The 20,158-nt window shown below is 47.6% G+C and overlaps 1 protein-coding gene across 6 annotated transcripts in view; it reads right to left on the reverse strand.

Moving 5' to 3' along the window:
- Positions 1-20,158, reverse strand: part of EP400 (E1A binding protein p400) — a 1,542,855-nt gene that overhangs the window by 1,083,839 nt on the left and 438,858 nt on the right. For all 6 annotated transcript variants that reach the window (XM_069620067.1, XM_069620064.1, XM_069620063.1 and 3 more), the window contains one exon: positions 4,387-4,476. In XM_069620067.1, coding sequence (XP_069476168.1) covers positions 4,387-4,476 — 90 coding nt within the window. The remainder of the gene's footprint in view (positions 1-4,386; positions 4,477-20,158) is intronic.

Below are 20,158 nucleotides of genomic sequence, written 5' to 3' on the forward strand. Positions count from 1 at the left end.
AAGGGTAAGAAGATTCTTCAGGGAGCCAAAACAACCAATGTCAATTGAGCAAAGTCTAGGGGAGCTGAGGCACTTCTTGAAGATTAGCACAAAAGTCTTGCACAATGTTAAAGAGTTTTGTTGTAAAAGAAATCACTGTTGGGCCACAAGCTGGGAGGCTTGTGAAGGGCAAATGCAAGTCTCCAGTGAGATCAAGCAAGCTACAGAACAAGAGGTAAGTACCCCGGGTTTCACAGTACCTCGAGTCTGAAGAAAAGGTTCCAGCTGGCTTCGGTTCCTGTTGTAGTCCAGCAGATCCTGCTGTTCCTTGGCCTCAGTCATGGGGACAAGCGTGAGGACGTCAGGGGACTCCTGCACTATGGTTTGAAGGGTCAGCGGCAGCAATTGGCACAATTCAGATCAGCGTCACTTCACGGTCGCAGCTACTGACAAATAGCATCACTGCGGTTCTTGGAAACCTTGTGGACTTTCCTTGCTTGTGGGGTATAGCACTCTGTTGAGGTGGCTCGGGCTTGTTTAGTCCTGCTTCGAAGGAGTCCTGAGGATCTTCCTGGAGCTCGGGTCCGGCTTAAAGGCGATGCACTCTATTCTGGTGTCCCTGTCCCCTGGCACTCAGCTCCTGCACGACCAATGAAGTACAGCCAGCAAAGAGGGGGGGGGGGGGGGTCCAGTCGAGTTCGTCTTGGGGCTGATTGGTCCCACCTACCCAAGGGAAAAGTCGTCTGTTGCAGGGTTTCTCTAGTCTTAGAAATTTAGCAATGTAGCTGGGCTTCACCGGGCAAACCAACAGTCCAGGAGGTTACAGCAAACTTCTTCGGTTCCGTCGTCTAGTGGTCGACTCTGCCTTCTGTAGGGGAGGATTGGTCCAAAAGACCCCCCTTGCCTACATCCCTTCCCCAGGTGAGGGCCATGGCTCATCGGGCGTCCCCTCATACCACCAGGGCCCAGGTGGTGGAGGGCTCACGTGCTGAAGACATTGCCCACACGTATTGAATTTAGCTAGGCCCCAGAAACCATTTTGTTTAATAAAGATGGTGTGAGTTCAGCGAAATGTAGCGCGGCCCCCACCCTCGGAGAGTTTCAATTATCCCTGTGGCCGCAGCTCCCTGGCAGATCTGCTGTGAGCCCGTTCCCACGAACAAGACGGACATGAGCTAGTGTAAGATACCAACACTAACATTTCACCTTCCGCAGTGTATCACTGCTCCCAGCATGACCCGGACAGCGAGGCCTGGGTGAAAAAGAACTGTAAAATGGTCCTCAGATAAAAGCAAAAGTCCCCAAATATTAATGCCAAGACTACTTGCAAAGCGTGCATTTCTCCACAAAACCTCTTTTATTAAGGAAACCTGTAAAATGTATAAACATGATAGAGTGCATGTCCACATGACATTAGCAATGAACAACCCACACCACTGCAGTTGTGTGCAAAATAATAAAAGGCGTTCCGGGAGACTATTCATTATGTGTATCATTGAAAAGCTTACACCCCACGGTCCCGCGCCATAACCGAACAAATGCTGCTAGAGTGCAAGGGAAGACGAATGTAACCATACCGAGGGCTCATGTGAAGGATGCGCGAGAATGCACCTGTCATGCGTGCATGTCTAAGCCCCTTATGTGCCACTACCGTCACGAACGGTGGCGAGTCATTTTCTATGTGCTCCACCAACCTCACCACTACCTCACTTACTGCAAATGTATATGCATATAACTAAATGTTGTAGTTGTTAAAACATAGTGTACAAATAATGTGTTCAGACTGGCTATATTTGAGAGACATTTAGCAAAGTTAAAATGTATGTTTTGGAATGATCTAAATGAGTATTGTATAGTGTTCGAATGTTTTATGATGTTTTCACCAAAATCGGCAACACGCGAGGAAGATACCTTTATGAATATGTGCAAGGCCATTCCCCCTCCCTCCCTGCGAAGACTGCCAAACAAGAGAGCAGAGGCCCGCGCTGCTCCACCTCCCCCAACTAGGCTGGAGCCGCTTCAAAGATTTGTAGTCCCCTCTGCAGCACCCAAGGCCATGGCCCGCCACCTGCATTATTTACAGCCCAGCAGTAAACCTCCGCCTGAATACACAAATCCAAAGGCGCCCCCCTCTTAAACCCCACAACCCACTGGATCACCTTAGACTTATGGCCCCTGTACAATTAGGACACACAATACTGTGGCAACATACAGCAGCACATTCATAACGACTTCTAACAAGACAGAAAGACATGTACCGCCTGTCCCATGCCCTGAGACTTAGCCCCTCGTCCTATGGTACCGGTCAACAGGACACTGGTAACCATGCACTGATGGATCATCAAACCCCTCTCAAGGTGCATTCCTCCTGTGTTGCATTAACCCGTAGAATAACCTATTGAAAGATTTACTAAAAAAGATAATATTGCAATAACTGAATGACTGCGGTGTGCATGGCCTAGGGCAAATAAGTCAGGAAAAGACATTCATCTCTGACACTGGCCACAATGGCACAACACCACCGCCCGGACGAACTCAGCTGACCTGCCAGGCCCAGCCCAACCCACGAGGCTGACCAGTGACGTCCTCCAGCCAAGGCCAACCACATCGCAGCAGCGCCTATAGCTAGTCATCGCCACCCAATCCAATTGAACTTGTGCCCCTTATAGTATGTAGGTTCTGATGACGTGTTTTGTAAATATATACGCCTGTCTTTGCTATTGTCAGACAGAGCGCTCTGGGAGTTTGCAGAGTTCTTTGCATGCCCTATTCTGATTGATAAACTCCCATTTACGCTCACCCGCACTCTGTCTTGGCCTTATTCCCATTCAGGGAGAGTCCTTCATTGTCTCTCATTGCGGGGAGGATCATGCTGGTTGGGGACGCTTGCCTTCACTTCCTTGCAAAAGACCTTGCCTTTTGGACAAGTTTCTCCTATTCATTCGCAGCCTAGCTTTCACTCACACAGCAGGGTCCAACGACAGCCAGCCAGCCAGCCATTCACCTTTGGGTGCATTCCTGTAACCAAGGAGACTAAGCACAGGGAGTTTCAGGTACATTCCTCGCTTCCTGCCCTGCCAGACACAAATGCGCCAGAGGTGAGCTTCAGGAGTGAACCCCGCCAAAGACAGTGAACAAAGGGACCAAACCTGGTTTGGCGTGCGTGCAGAGTAAATCTGAAGAACGATCTTGCCAACAAGAAATGGCGAAAAAAAGACGACCAGGGCAATTTTAACACAATGGGCACCAATGGGTGCAATGCTGCAGCTGAGGATTCAGTCTACCGTAAAAACGCACAATGGTAGGAAAATATAAACCACTGCCACCAGCCATTAATTGTAGAAAGTGTAACATAAAATTGTTACATGAGAAGATAGAAAAGGGTAAGTAAAGTCAATTTCACTTCACCTAGGAAAAAGGTCTCACTCTCTCCAGGATAAAAATTTAAATTCCTAAAGTCCAGCAAAAGAGCGGGGGGTCTCTAGAAGGGTAGAAGGGAATTAACACAGAAATGGGAGTTCTCCCTAACAATTGAGGCCAGAGAGTCCCCATCCATGGCCCTGCAGTAGCCTGCGAAAAGCCTCTGCTTTCCCGGGCACAAGAGGTCCATGAAAGGATTTACCTCACAGGCCAGGAAGAAAGCTTAGTGACAAGATGGCCAAAAGACAAACGAAAAAATCTTTGTGGCATGGCCATGTTTGGACACTAGCAACAGTTGGTAGCAAAACGCGGTACGGCTAAAGTAAAATACACCAGAAAATGGCAATAAGTATCTGCTTCCACTAGCTTGTGTCTTTAGCACACCTAGAGAAACCATAAATCCTCTGGGCGTTCGTCTAGGGCAATACAAAAAGCGTACTCCATTGTAAGATGCATTGTACAATGATAAGTTACCAAAAAATGAAAACAAATTACCAAAAGTGATAAACTAGCAAGACTAAGGGAAACAATGTTTCCCAGTATTCACAGCCTGATGGACATATCAGTTTACCCATAAACAAATGAGCAAAAGCCAGTGCAGTGATGCTAAATGCTTCATTGCATTGCAAAAAGAGCAGGTCAGAATAAAAATAAAAAAGCCAAATGTTTGGGGGACCATAAAATTGGAGGGAACAATGCTGTCAAAAGAAATCTTTCTAAACAACTACAAAGGTGGACAACTTAACAAGCACTTATTCTTTTGAGCTTTTTGCGTTTCATTTATGGAGACTTGGTGAAAAGATGGATTTACAGGAAAGAGGAGGACCGATAATGGTCACATTACTCCTGCTATTCCCCTTTCTCTTCAAAAGGAAGTGGAGCATCACTAGTGCTGTGCATTAAATCATGCCAGCAGCTACCAACAGTGACAGTCAAGCTGGATTGAAGTGCACAATTGTCCCCTCTCTAGCCACGTCACACACTTACCTTCTTTGGCTAAATTGGACAGCTCCAAATGATGGTCAACATTGCCTTCTTTCAACTCTTGCTCTGCAATCGTTTCCTCCTCGTCTTCCACTGCAATTGTGTTTTGAACAGAAAGTAATCAAGGTAATCAAGTTGCTAACAGTACCAGTCCACAACAAGAAAGAATACAACCGTTAATTTCTCAGCTTTGAGTACTTTTCAAAGAAAGAGGAGTTGAGAGAAAAGGAAAAAGGACTGTTCTCCCATCTTCAGGGGATGAGTAGTCAAGGTCCACGGTCAAGCTAGACACTGGACTTCTCGCAACCTTTCCCTGGCTCAGACATTGGTAGCAACGACTGGGCAGTAAAGGGTGTTGGGTAACAATTTGTAGAGTCCAACTGGTGTGGGACTGTACAAGACTTCTGCTTGGTTTAAGTGACCCACCTTTTAACATAGGCTTGTACTACACAAGTCGGTAGGGTGGCTGAGCAGCCAGACTTATCTTAGAAGGGCTACAGTGAGCTGTAGAGCAGTACAATGAAATCAGTAAATAAAAAGTATTTAAGTGAACACTTACACGCTCAAAAGTTATATTAAAATGTATGTATATATACACAAAGTAAATCAATCACACGACGTTATGCCACAAATAATAGTAACATCAAGTAGAGTTTCAGAATCAAGTTATTCAAGTAGCAATAATGTAGGCAAGTATATTCATTTTGTACTAAAACATTTCCAGCACACTGAGTGACATCATGATCAGTAGTAGCACTTATGGTTCACCATACAATAGAGTTGAGGGAAAAGGTGTTGGTGTAGAAAAGAACACTGTAGCACTGCAGCAATAGTCTTTTCTCCCACAGGGATGTAGGAAGTCTTTTCACCAGCAAGAAGAGCGTAAAACAATTAAAACCTTTATAGGGGACAAGCACTGCCAAAGCAGATAGGGTTCAGAGGAAATGCCTTTAGGGACCCAGGATAGCCAAACTCAATATGAGAGTTCTAGTTCTGATGCAATCTTCTTAGAAAATGTTTGTTGAACAGTCAGTTAATTGGCGAAAACTACATGAGCCCAAGTGAGCCTACCTGAAGTGCACAAGCTGTTTGAATTGCAGTAATTCAAAAGGATAGAAAGGAGAACTTCAAGCTAGGAAGCACTAGATTTGGCTAAGGTGGTTAAACCCAAAGCCCCCAACGTACCTTAGAACTGAAGCAGATGTTCCAGCTGACTTCCTTCATGATGCAGTGATGCAGACCCTTGTTCCTGGACCTTGGTCGTGGTGACGAAAGCAAGGACATCTGGCGGACTTCTGTGGCAGTACTCTCGAGAGGGACTTTGCAGCAATGGATTCTACTCGTTTCAGCAGCTTGTGGTTTTGGCGCCTTTTTCGTAGCACCAGAGGAACAAGTATACCCGGTTGGAATTTCCTCTGTCCCTCGGTCCTGATTTCTTGCAAGGGGACTCAGGACGAATATTTCTTGTTGCTGTAGACCCAAACGGATGCCTGCGAAGTTTCAGCTAGATTCGTCCTTCGGAAGACGTTGCACTCGTCGATGGGCCAGGTACACAGAGTATTGGGAAATTGCAGGACAGGAAGGTTGCAACGACACATGCATTGGCCCAAAATGAAGCAGGTGTTGAGGCTACTTGGTCCCACCAGCCTAAGGGAGGAAGTCCTCCTTGACGGAGCTTCCCTGTTGATGGGAAAATGGGGTCAGCACAGCTGCAAGGCTTTGCCGGTGCTTTCAAGGTCCTGGAAGGTGCTGCTGGCTTCTCTCTGCTTCTATGGATTTGATGTTCCAGTAGTCGACTCCGCCTAAGTCCCAAAAGCCTCACCCTATATGCAAAATTCCATTCATTCACAGCACTAAGCTGTCAATCACACAGAGGGGGGGTGGGGGTCCTCTAGTACAGCCAACCGCCCAGTTGGAACTGGTTTTGGCCAGGCATGCCTACAAATGCCAGAAAGGTTTCTGGCTCCTCCCACACTCAAGTTAGTGTAACAAAAAGTTACAAAAGAAGGAGGATGGAACAAGTTACTTACCTGTAACTGTTGTTCTCCAGCATGGGTCTGGCATGGATTCACATGCTCATGAATATTCCCCGTCGTCAGGCTGGGAATCCTCCGTAAAGAAAAATCAGTATCAGTTTCGTTTCTGATCTGTCTTTCGTAGTAGTAACCAATCACTGATCTCTGCGTCATACTGACCACACCCAATGACTGCCCTCTCCCTAAGCCCCGCCTCTGGCAGCCATCTTCAGATTTGGTAGCACGTGAAGTGGCAGTATGACCAAGTGAAGAGCCGCAGAGGGGTAGGCGGGAGGGTTCGCATGTGAATCCATGCCAGACCCATGCTGGAGAACAACAGTTACAGGTAAGTAACTTGTTCCTTCTCCAGCATGGGGTCTGGCATGGATTCACATGCTCATGAATAAAAGAATACATAGCAGTACACACATGCACAACCACGGGAGCTGGCAAAGGCTCAACATTAAGCATTATATTAAAAAACTCAACATTAAGCAATTCTTACCTCCTCACCAGGCTCACCTTAGGCGAACAGGTTGCGCAGCACTGCTTGGCCGACCCTGGACTCCTCCCTGGAATCCTGATCGACGCAGTAGGATTTCGTGAAGGTGTGCGTCGACCTCCACGTAGCAGCCCTGCAGATGTCCAGCAAGGGCACACCAGATAGGAACGCCGTGGTAGCTGCGATCGCTCTGGTGGAATGGGCTCTCGGACGGCCAGGCAGCGGTCGGTTTGCCAACCGATGACAGTACATGATACAGCCGGAGAGCCATCTGGAAATGGAGGCCTTCGAGAGAGCCTTCCCCTGATTGACAAGTCCAAAGTTCATAAAAAGTTGTGACGTCTTCCGAAAACACTTTGTGCGGTCCACGTAGAACTTCAGCGCTCTAGCCACATCCAGCGAGTGCAAAGTCCTTTCAGCCGGCGACGAAGGCGACGGGAAGAAAACAGGCAACACCAAGGGTTCGTTGAGGTGGAAGTCCGACGGCACCTTGGGCATGAAGGAGGGGTGCGTCTTCAACACTACCCTCGTGTCGTAAAAAGTCAAGTACGGGGGCTTGCAGGAAAGGGCCTGGATCTCTCCCACCCGTCGTGAGGAGGTGATGGCCACAAGAAACGCTGTTTTCCACGACAAGAACTTCAACGGAGCCGAGTGCAGAGGCTCGAACGGAGGTCCCATGAGCTTGGTCAGCACCACGTTGAGCTCCCACGCCGGGGCCGGAGCCTTCACCGGCGGGAACGATCTGAACAGTCCCTTCATGAATTCCTTCACCAGACGATGAGACCACAAAGACGTCCGCCCCGTGGTTCTGGTGTATCGGGAGATCGCAGCAAGATGAATCTTGATGGACGCGTGCGCCAGTCCAGCCTTGGCCAGCGTCAGTAGGTACGGCAGTACCTGGGGAGCCGTAATCCGTAGAGGGTTAATCTTCTGTGCGTGGCACCAGACAGAGAACCTCTTCCATTTGTGTCCATAGCATTTAAGAGTTGAGGACGCCCTGGCCTTTGCAAGAACCTCTCTGCAGTCCGCCGGTATGTCGTAGCCTCCAAACTCTAACGCTGCAGGAGCCAGGCCTGCAAGTTCAGCGACTTCGGGTCGTGATGGAGGATGGCGCCTCCTTCCCTGAAGAGAAGATCCGTGTCCACTGGCAGCTTGATTGACGGGGACGCTGACAAGTCCAGAAGGTCCGGGAACCATATCTGCCTCGGCCACGCAGGTGCGACCAGGATCATCCTGCACCGTGACCTCTTGAGCTGGTTGATGAGCCGGATCAGCAACGGCTAGGGAGGGAACACGTATAGAAACAGGCCCTCCCAGGGGAACGAGAAAGCATCGCCCATGCTCCTCGGCTGGGGAAACCTGCTGGTGAACCTCCGGCACTTGGAGTTCGTCGCCATCGCGAACCGATCGATCTGGGGTGTGCCCCACCGTCGGAAGAGGCGGTCCACTAGATCCTGTAGTAGTTCCCACTTGTGGCACGAGCGCAGCTCTCTGCTGAGCGAGTCGGCGATGGTGTTTTTTTATTCCTGCCAGATGAAACGGCACCAGAAACATCCCTTGGGCGACGGCCCAATGCCACAGATCCTGCGCCTCCTTGGACAGTGCTGGGGACTTGGTACCGCCCTGCTTCCTGATGTAGAACATGGTGGTGGTGTTGTCGGTGAAGATCCTCACCACCTTGCCCTTGAGGGACAGAAGAAAGGACCTGAGGGCCCAAAACACTGCACCGAGCTCCAGGACGTTGATATGGAGGGACTTCTCTGTCGGAAGCCAAAGGCCTCTCGCGTGCAGATTTTCGGTGTGCACTCCCCACCCTTCCAGGGAGGCATCCGTGGTCACTGTCTCCTGGTGGCCGGGGGTCCGGAAGTCCATGCCCGCTGTCAGATGCACGCGGGTGCCCACCACCGGATCGCTCGTCGGAAACTCTTGTCGAGTGTGATCCTATCCTCGAAGCTGGCCGTCGTCTGCATCCAGCGCGCGTCCAGGAACTCCTGCAATGGGCGCATCCGGAGCCTGCACAGGCGGATGAGATAAATGCAAGAAGACATCATTCCGAGGAGGGACTTGATGGACCTCACCCTGGCCGCGTCCGCAACCAGCATCCGCTGCACCTTGCCCAAAATGGCCCTCGTCCTTTCCTCCGACAGAGGCCAGAAGCGACACTGTCGAGCTTCGCTCCCAGAAACAGTGCGTCTTGAGCGGGCACCAGGTGGGACTTGGCGTAGTTTATGGAGAATCCCAGGTCCGTGAGTAGTTGGACGGTCCTTGCCGTGTGCTCCACGGCGAGCTCCTTCGTCTTCGCTCGGATGAGCCAGTCGTCTAGGTAGGGGTAGACGTGGATCCCCTCTAGGCGCAGCCGCGCCGCCACCGGTGCGAGGCACTTGGTGAACACCCTGGGTGCCGACCTCAATCCGAAGGGAAGGGCTTTGAACTGGTAGTGACGCCCTTGGACCACAAATCTGAGAAACTTTCGGTGTCGCTTTAGGATGTGGATATGGAAGTAGGCATCCTCCAAATCCAACGACGACAGGAAATCGCCCTCCTCCAGTTGACCCAGGACGTGTTGGAGGGTGACCATCCTGAACTTCTGTGCCTTGATGAATTTGTTCAGTGGTCGTAGGTCCAGGATGGGATGCCATCCTCCAGTCTTCTTCACGAGGAAGTATCTTGAGTAAACTCCGGAGCCCCGAAGCCTTTTTGGGACGAGCTCGATGGCGTCCTTCCTGAGCATCGCCCTTACCTCCAAGAGAAGTTGAGGGACGTGATGTTCCTTCCTGGCCACAGGGGGGACGCGCGGGCACCTCTTTAGAAACTCGAGCGCGTGACCCTGAGCCAGGGCGTCCAGCACCCAACGGTCGGTGGAGATGGACTCCCACACGCTGACGAAGCTCGCCAGCCGGCCTCCCACCGGGGTGCTTCGGTGGGGGCTCGACCCCACGGCTGGTTCAGTCCTGCTTCGACGAGGCTTTGCCGCCTTGTCCTCCTTGGCGACGATGGCGGGGTCCGCCCGACTTGCCTCGTCCCCTGTAGGCACACGCCGTTGCCCAACTGGCGAAATCCAGTGTCCGCGATGTCAGTCGCTATCGTAATGGCGTGGTCCAACGCCACTTCTCCTTCCTGCAAGATCTCTAGGGCCTCCGCCCTCTTGCCGTCAGGAAGTCCAGCAGGGGGGCGAGTTTGTACCACAACTCCCTGTCGTAGCGGGCTATGATAGCCAAGGCGTTGGCAGCCTTAATCGTCGTCGCTGCCGATGAGATGACACTGCGTCCCAACGTGTCCAATTTCTTTCCCTCGCCGGCCGGCGGGGAGGTTGACGTAGAGGCCGCGCCCTCCCCACCCCCCGCTTTCTTCCTGGCCGCCGCAGAGACGACCGAGTCCGGGGTCGGCTGTGCCCGAAGGCACAAGGTGGCCACGTCCGGGACCCGGTACTTCTCGTACCGATCCCTTCTAACCGGCGTTGTGGATGGGTTCTTGAGGAGGGCGAGACCCTCATCCCAGATATCCTTCAGTAGAGGTACAGCGAGGACCGTCTTCCTCTTGGTCTCGCGCCGTTGATAAAGGAAACCTTCCTTCTTCTCTTCCGGGCAGAGCTGGAAAAGCTCGGATGCCCTGGCGATCATGGCGTGAAACGATCCAATTTTGTCGGGTGGGGAAGCCCGGGTGGGAGGTGACGACGGAGGTCCTCGTCTTAAACCTCGTCGACAGTACCCGTCGCGGCCGTGTCAGTCCACGTATAATCCCCACGTGTCGTGGACGGGGAGGAGGGCTGAGCAGAGCGCGAAGGTTGAAAAGGAGGTGGAGGATGAATCCTTCTCTTAAGAGGAAGGCTCCCAGAAGGGCCTGGCTCCGGGTCCCCCGTCGGGAGCGGTTCCTCCGTTGATGGTAACGGCAGTCTCGTCCTTATCTCTGAGCATAAGGACTGTATAGCCAACAAAATGGCCGCCGAGTTGTCTTGCGGCATTGGTTGAGGGGGTTCCGATGGGCGATCAGGAGCCCCGTCGGCACCCTCGACGTTCTCGTCGTCTCCCACGTCGGGGTCCCTCCCGACAGGATGGTCTTCCTCCACGCCAGCGCCGTGGCCTAAGACTTCGATCAGCTCCTCAGAGGTTGAAGCCGAATCCACGATGACCTCCTGCCCCCCCTTTTTCTTCTCCGGAGGTTTCACGGGGTCCTGACGATGGGCATGAAAGAGGACTCCCTCTGCGATGGCAAGGAGATTCTGGTCCCCGAGGTCGCCACCACTGGTGTAGCCTCCACAGGCTGAGCCAGGGCCGCCACGACTGTCTCGATAGAGGCCTTGGCCGGATGGATCAAGGCTTTCACCACCTTAGGTGCGCTCACCGCCTTCTCCTTGGGGGGAGGGTCACCACCTCGCTCCCCCTCCGATGGGGCCTTCGAGCACGACTGGGGTCTCACCAGGAGCTTCGCCGGGTGCTCGGCCTTCCTCTTACCCGAGCCAGAGCGTTGGCTCGTGGTTGATGGCGCCGGGGAGGATGCGCCCTGCCTGGCGCCCGTAGAGCCCGACCGTTCGGCGCTCCCGGTGCCAGCAGACTCGCGGTGCTTGGCCTTCTGTTGGACCCCCGTCGCCGGGGCGCCCTCAAAGGTCTTAGAAGACCGCTCGGACTTCTTCTTCTCGCCTGACGGGCTCTTTCCTTCCAGCCAGTTGGCGAGACGCTGATGGCGGTCCTTCATGGTCCGCTCCGACATATTGCTGCAAAACGCACAGTCCTTCTCCACGTGCGTCTTGTCTTCATGCAGGCAGTAAAGGCAAAGGGAGTGTTCGTCCTCCTTAAAGACATTCTGAAGCTGGCATCCAGGGCAGACCCTGAACAGCTTTCCGGGCGTCAAGCTTCCCTTCTCCTAGGCCATGCTCGAGAAGGGCCTGAGAAACTTCTGGAGTCCTCCAAAAGCGTGGCTCGACGAAATCTTCACCCTTGAGGGGCGTAGAAGAATCCGACACGGGTCCCCGTTGATCAGATAAAGAAACGGTGGAGCTTGAGGCTCTTTTGACCGAAAACGAGAAAATGTTCCTAAGAAAAAGCGCGAAAAAAGCACTAACGCTCGAGAGCAATAGCATGAGGATCCCAACACTTGAACGTGCAGTAAAAATCTGAAGATGGCTGCCAGAGGCGGGGCTTAGGGAGAGGGCAGTCATTGGCTGTGGTCAGTATTACGCAGAGATCAGTGATTGGTTACTACTACGAAAGACAGATCAGAAACGAAACTGATACTGATTTTTCTTTACCGAGGATTCCCAGCCTGACGGGGAATATTCATGAGCATGTGAATCCATGCCAGACCCCATGCTGGAGAAAAGAAGTTACTACATAACCCCCGTAGCACTCCACATAAGGTGGTGTCTGCTCGACCCACAAAGGAAAGGGGTCAGACAAAAGCTGTACTACTATTCTTGGGAACTGTAGTTCACACAAGAAAATAAATGGACTCCTCTAAATGTTTAAATACAACGGACTCCTTAGTGGCACTGGACAAAGTGTGTTGTGTGTCACTATATAAAAAGCAGATGCCTGCAGAGTTTACTAGGCTCCATTAAAACATAAGGAATACAGAATCTTAGAGTGAAAAGGCATGAGGGGGTGGCCAAAAGGCCCACTCACTCAGGAGGTTAAAATCAAAAAGGTCCATGAGTCCAGTAAAGGGCTGGGGGTCACAAAGGTTTAAGTTCAGAAACTGACAATTCTCCTTAACAAAGGGCAACTCTTAGGCTAGTTTAAGATACAGTAATGCTCAACGTTTGTTAGGAGAATTTATTTCTGTGGAAATTCCCTTTAACCTTAGAGACCCCCAGCTCTTTTGCTCGACTCCGGGCATTTTCATTTTTACTCCTGTGGTTTTCTGACTAAGATTTTTTAAGTTACTTACTGTTTTATGGAGTCTGGTAAACTCCATAGGCATCTGCTTTTGCATTGTGACAGCACCTTTTGTGCAGTGCCACAGAGAAGTACCTTGGACTTCTCCTAATGTTTAACTACATCTTCATGGGTGAACTACTGTTCCCAAGAATAGTAAGATGACCCTGGTCTTACTTTTCTTTTCTTTTCTGGGTCCAGCACACCTCACCCTATGTGGAATGCTGGGGGTTTACATAGTAATTCCTTCAACCCACTCCACAGGTAACATTTTGCAATGTCTGTGCCAAACAACATTTTAGCCTGTCTGTGCCATTTTAGCATACAACAAGATGTGTGCACAAAGTTTCTTTGCCTCTGAAGATCTGTTGGTCATAAAACTTATTACAAAAATGGTGAAAACAAGATATGCCTCTTAATAATTTGCATATACTGCAATCTAATTAGGATAGCACAATCTGTGCTTTTCTCAAATTTGGATACAGTACTTGAAGAGGCTTTCCTTCGTAATCAAAACTACAAAGTTATAATAGGTGGTGATTTTAACTCTACATATATGGATGGGGAAGGCAACCAAATGCGTAAAATAAAGGGGAAGATCTGAATCAATGTCAACAACAAGAGGGCAGTGCTGGGTCAAATTCTTGTCTGAATGGGATATTCAAATTGTCTCGACTAAGAATAATCAATTGCCCTTGACCTATTTGAGCCTCTTCGCCAGGTGATTTAACGACTACTTTGCAGTGTCTACTAATATTATAGATCTATGTGACCATGTGACAATAACAAATCCCGAAATAGGTGATCATATGTTTACAAACTTAGACACGACTATCCCTTACAATCAACAGCAATGTATGCCCATTTTAGCCTTGGTGGAAATGGAACGTCATTCCGTCTGCACGTTGGACCATCAATTTATGTAGGAAGCTGTTTTATATGGTTACCCAAGAATTTCTGTCTGAAATGGATGCATATCATGGAATACCTTTGTAACAAATTGAGGATTGGAACAATTCCATGATTAAATTTCATGCAAGCAAGTCAGCAACTCAACTTAAAGTAATTGGCAACACAAGCATACATTTCACAAAGTAGTGGCATCTCTGAAATGGAAAAAAATAAAGAATTGAGGAAACTGAAAATTACATCGAAGATTGAAACCTCATACTCTAGCTTAAAAAAAGCAGATTTGTCAGAGATACAAAAATAATATCAAAATAGTTCAATTCAAACTGTATATGGAAGACAATCAGCACATGATTCATAAATTATGCGAACATAATATCAAAACTGTTTAGGCTGTTCTAACAGCTGTTCTAAGAACCTATTCTGCAACAGGTAGTCCTAAATTTGATACATCTATTTCAGCAGAGGTGTGGTATGACTATATGACATCTAAATATCAAATTCCTCTAGCACACTTCGAATTCTCCGAAACATATTTGGAAAGTGTACCAATGGGGCATTGTTCGTGGTTGGTGGAGGATATCTGATGGGCCATCTCCAGGCTCAACTATTCAAAAGCTGCCATCCCCGATACAATTCCAGCTTGTGCACTTAAGGACAATCCCAATTTTAGGGCTATTATTCTCAAAGATTTCATCATATTTTTAACGCAAAACAAATCCCCGACTCCTGGTTAACCTCTATTACACCCATTTACGAAAAAGGATACCCACCCTTCTAACGCCTCCAATTTTAGACCCATCACGCTCATGGATGAGTCTTCAAAGGTGCTTTCAATTTTAATTCTGATCGAACTGGAAAGCTTTATAAGAGATGACACGCTTTCTCACTTACAAGTGGGTTTTTCGAACACACATGTGTACCCCACGGAATGCAACCATTCTTGCACATTTCCTGGAAACCTCTAAACAGGCATAAATTGGGCCGATATACATGGCATCATTAGATATGACCTTGGCCTTTGATCGACTAATTCGTAAACACTTGTGGAACAAAATGGTAGCTCTTGGTATTCCTTCTCACATAATTGGCATGATTGTAAAGCTTCACTCCAATGCTAACTACAAGGTGTGCATCAATGAAGAAGGCTTACTTACGGATGCAATCCCCACTTCTATTGGAGTGAAGCAAGGATGTAACATGGCATCCATTTTATTCAATCTATATTTGTGTGATTTGAACGACATATGGAAACATGACAATATTTTTGCGGTCAGACTCGCCAGGCTCCATCTACATTGGAAGGCTTTTGCCGATATCTGATCTTTTTCAACAGAACAGTTTGGTTTACAAAATAAATTGCATTATTTTCGATATATGCGCAAAAATATAACCTGCCGACGAAGGTGAGTAAATCAAGCATTATTATCTTTACAAATAGGAAGAAGATTCAATCCTTTAAATGGTCCATTGAGGGAATTCAACTAAAGCGCACTTTAACATGCTACTTTGGTAATAACCTATGGGATAGATCTTTGTATTTTTATTGTATTTTATATAGCGCCTTTATCCAAAGCTCTGCACAAAGTTAACTGCAAACAGTACAAAATAATGATCAATGGTACATGGTCAGACATCAATTCTGGTAGCGAGATGTAAAAGATTCCAATCGGGCGTCACACACCGGACCAGGACACTTGCCCTTAGCCCAGGATGTACCGCTCAATTAGAAAACTTTTCCTTAATTTTCTATGAATTCGGATTGAGCTGGCACCCAACCCGTCTCACGCCCCCCTTTTACAAACACCGGGGTGGGTCACAATGGATCATGAACCAGGCCAGTGGGTGGTAATACAATATTTATTTTAAATTCAAAGACAATCACACTTAATATTGGGCAGCAACCACCAATGGGGTGATAATTACAATGTAAACTGATGAAATACACTTGGTTGACCTACTAGAACATATCCAAAGCACAGATGAATAGGAGCAATTTTACTGTTCAGGTAGATAGCACCCGAGTTAAGATTTCCCCCTGCAATGTTCCCTCAAACCCCAATTAATCGGAATTTGAGTGGATAGAAAAGAGCAGCAAGGAATCAGGGATACTAGGCAGCAAACAATTAAAATCCGGCAAAACAGATTTTAAAACCCCTTTGCAATGTTATTAAATGACACTGAATCAGTAAATAATTTAACGTGCAGTTGAATAAAATGAGTTAAATATGATTGATCACTGTATCAGGGATGTAATATCACTAGCAACTACAAGGCAAGGTATCTACAAAGGGCATACAGTTAAAAAAGCAACTTAAAATTAAAAACAGTGTAGCCAAAATCAAATGTTGAAAAATTGGATTTTCCACTTTTTGCCGCTTTAAATGTCAAAACGGTTTTTAACAAAAATTGGTGAAATAGAAAGAATCGGAATACGGTTTTTAGGCTGGGTGATGGAGACACATCACAGGGATGATATCGAAGTTATAATTGGGCAAAGTATTTTTATTATTTTTTTATTTTTATTTTTGGCAGGTTTGCTCAACATAAATACGTCCTCTTCCAGCCAATCGTTGGTTTACTGACGTAGAAGGGCCAAGAGAAAGGCGTATACGTTTGCTTAATTCTGCATCAATTATAGGGCCCATCAATGAGCAATCAACCATATCTTCTTTATAAGACAAGTTGGTAAAACTAGACATGCCATTGTCACAATTTTGCAATGAGTTGGATTGAGAAAGACCCATTTCATTGCTGCTCTTCAAGTCCTTTAGCTTGAATTTCATTTTTGTTGGGGTATTTTCAGTGTCATAGTTGGTTGCAGTGTATCATAATGGGCACATTAAATTTAGATGAAATAACCATTTCTTCCATGATCCTGGGTCTAGCATCTAAAATAGAGCTAGTTAAGATTGCGCCCATTTTCTCATCCTCATCTGCTCTTATGACCTCGGATGGCATAGCAGAAATCCCAGATGATAATACAACAGGTAGTACAGATGCAGCCTCATGATCATTATTAGTATGCATTGTACTTTGTGATTCATTCAATTTCCATCCACTCCTTAACCCATTCACCATTCTTAAGCAATCAGAGGTGATAATTTATCACTTGTTTTTAAATATGGAGGGGAGTAAGAGTCAGTATAGATCACAATTCAGACATTAGGATTGCAGAGCCATTAAAGCACAAATTAAAGGTGAAGTCAACCTAACAGACAGGTCAAGTGCTTGGCGTGTTAGTAATTACAATCCCCATACACAATGCATAGCAATTTTTACTTATAATAACCAAAACCAGGAGCCCCTTGCTTCCGCCGCTTCGCCCAACAGCCCAACAGCCCAACAGCCACACTTCCGGAGCACTTCACACGAGATGCGCGTGCACCGGTGCTAATAAGGAAGAGGCCGTGGGTGGAGAGCAGGCGGGAGGCGGAGCAAATCAGGCGGGACTAAGAAGTGGAGAAAGAAAAAAAAAAGCAGAACATAAGTTGCACCTCAGTAGCAACAAGACTCGTGGCAGAACTCGCGGCAAGCCCCGCGGCAAAACTCGCAGCAAGTCCCAAAAGGTTAACAAATGCACAATCACCTAATGAGGGGATCCGAATAAAAGTCCAGTTTCAGCACGTTACGCGCATTAGTTGGTAAAGCGAACTTCCTCTTGCCGACTCACGCAGGGATCGAAGCAGGAGAAACAAGACTCCCAGCCCAACAGCCACACTTCCGGAGCACTTCGGATGATATAGAATTGAAAGAGTGACTCTAGCTGAATAACTGGATGAGATCTTCAATGTGGAAGGATTTTCGGTTTTGGGAAAATAAAGCAGTTAAAAGATAAAATCTGTTGAAAAATTTACTAATTCACTTAAACTAGGTTATCAAGAGTAGATGGTTAAAGAAAGACACGGTACGCTCCAAGGTTAATTTGCAAAGTTAACCTTTTCACCCTGCATTCAGCTCTATGTGGGAATTACTTAAATTATTGAAATATGACTAAGGATCTATGCAAGACAGAATTGAACGGAAGAATGGCGCGAACGCTTGGAGATCAAGGACAGGAGGCACCAAGAATTCTGACAGTTTTAAACAAGTTACCACGGTATGGATAGGATTACTTCGAGAGAAGGGCAAAGACAAAGTATGAAGATGGGGTATGCTATGTGTTGCTATGGGTTGGGGAAATACTCAATCAGCGCTCGAGTTTGGGACAGGCAACTGGCTTTCTCGACTCAAATGCTCTGGTCACAGCATGGTGGGCTCACCTAACAGCAAACAGCTGGGGGCCTGTCTTGCCACTGGATAGCAAGGGTAGAGCTGGCATGCAGGTAGCGGGGAAACAAGCTGATTTGGTCACAGGATACTCCCAACATGGTACCACAGCTTTTCCCCCTAGTTATTGGGATCTTTAGTGGGGTTTCTGGATCAATGGTCCTGCCTGGATAGGGTCAGCTATGCTCTGGCCTGGCAGTAGAATCTAGAATCTTGCAGAGTGAAGGTGGAATATTTGGATACGCAGGCGCTGCAAAATTCAGAAGAGAGTGTCCTGTCTCTGTGAGCTTCCCCCCTTTATAGAAGGTGGGTGACATCACAGGATTTATTGTTGGGCAGAACTAAGCTAGACCTACCCCTAAGAGCCAGATAGGTCAGTCTTTGTTGGTCGACTCCACCAGGAGGGGACTCAGTTTATGGTGGTGTGTTTTATGAGGTACAAAGCCATCCCACAATCATTTTTGCCAAAAATCCATTTTGACATATAATAGCTCCTTTTTTCAGTTGCAGCACTTTTGCAAATTACATCGGCAAATGACGTATTTCCAACTCCCAGGTTGGTACGACATTGTTTCGCCCTTTTAATAATTTCACAATTTTCAGTGGGAGCCGCTTCACCCAAAATTCCACATCTTTAGATGTGCATATTTCCATTAATTTTTAACGTTCCACCATATGTACTTTTCCCATGATTCACCTTTTCCTGGCATTTGCGTCCCATACTTGCCATGGACATCCACATAATCGTGTTTTAAAGCCACAAAAATTACATTTAAACTGTAAAATGTCTATATTACTGCGTTGTCCGGTCATAGAAATAACAGTCAAAGTTTATTCATTAAAATAGTCTCTTGAGCCAGATGGGCTGCCCTTTGTCGTCCAAATATGGTAATTTCTGCACAGGCTACCTCCAAATGTCAGTTTAGCCCAGGGCTGCCATGGAGTTTGTCTTTGGATCTCCTTGGTTTGAGTGGTATGGGAGGTGTCACTTCCAAAAGTAACACGTAGGTGTCCCAGAATCTATTGTGTCAAGCTGGAGCCCAGCCACAAAGTCTGATGCGCGTGTTACATTCTTCCCCGTGGTCCATTCAGAGCTACTAGATGCCGGTCCCCTTGAGGATGATGCCTTGTCCTCTGAAGGCAGGGCAGGAAAAAGCATTTATTTATTTGAGTTTTCCTGAGCCCAAAAGGCAAGGCTGTTGGAATAAAACATATTAGATTTTGACCCCCCCCTTACATTTCTAGGCAAGGACAGGGCCTTATTCAACATTACACTTTTAAAGCAAATATGTTCGTTTGCAAAAGCACATTTTAACAAGTGGTACATTCTGATGGGATGTCCCTTTTAAATTTGGTTTTCTCTTCCATCTGGATTCCACACATTGTTTGCAGCCTTAGTCAGTTTTTCTTACACAGCAATCTGTTCAAGGAACAGGTCCACTGAAATTGACATATGCATAGAGAGATAGGGTTTCTTTTGAAGAGTTTATTTTGGTATGTTGTAGCATAAAAGTCAAGTGTTTTTCTGTATGGCTGAGAGTAATGTTTTGTCATTCAATGAGAAATGCTTTCTTTTGATGAAGCACAACTTGAATATGGCTGGTCAGAGTTTAGTCTTACTGGATCAGAACTGTATATTGTTGAACAGATGAAGAGCATCAGGGCGCCATCCTTTTAAATGCCAAATATTTCCCTTTTCCAATGGGAAACGGAGTTAGCAGCAAAGCAGTGCTGCTTTTCAATTCTCTTTGGTGCACATAAGAAAACACACTGGCAGCCTTTCTCTGTGTGCTCCCTGTTCAATCTTACCCAATAGGTGCTTGGCAAGACAGTGCTGCCATAATGTTTGTAGCTGCAAAATGCAGTTTTGAGGCGATGGTGCTCAAAGGATCCAGCGCAGCCATTCTGCTGGCAACTGCTGAAGTGCAGCTTGGTGATGGAGGGGAATTCTGCCGAGTGGGTAAATGTACCCCACAGAGCAATCAGGGGCAATGAAGGAGAATAGTTTCCAGGGAGACACCAAAGAGAGTAAGCAGTGACAGATCGGAGAGAAAGAGGAAGAGTATTGCAATGAAGAGGGGCAAGAAGCTGAAAAGATTGGAAGCAGGACCGGGGGCAATGGGGACGGGGAGTGTTCAGCCTGAAAATACAGGAAAAGCGGAAAGAGAAAGAGTGTAGAAAGATAGGAGTACAGCAAGATAGCCCGGGCC

The sequence above is a fragment of the Ambystoma mexicanum genome, chromosome 10 (assembly GCF_040938575.1).
Source record: "Ambystoma mexicanum isolate Mex_15411 chromosome 10, UKY_AmexF1_1, whole genome shotgun sequence".
Taxonomy (NCBI): domain Eukaryota; kingdom Metazoa; phylum Chordata; class Amphibia; order Caudata; family Ambystomatidae; genus Ambystoma; species Ambystoma mexicanum.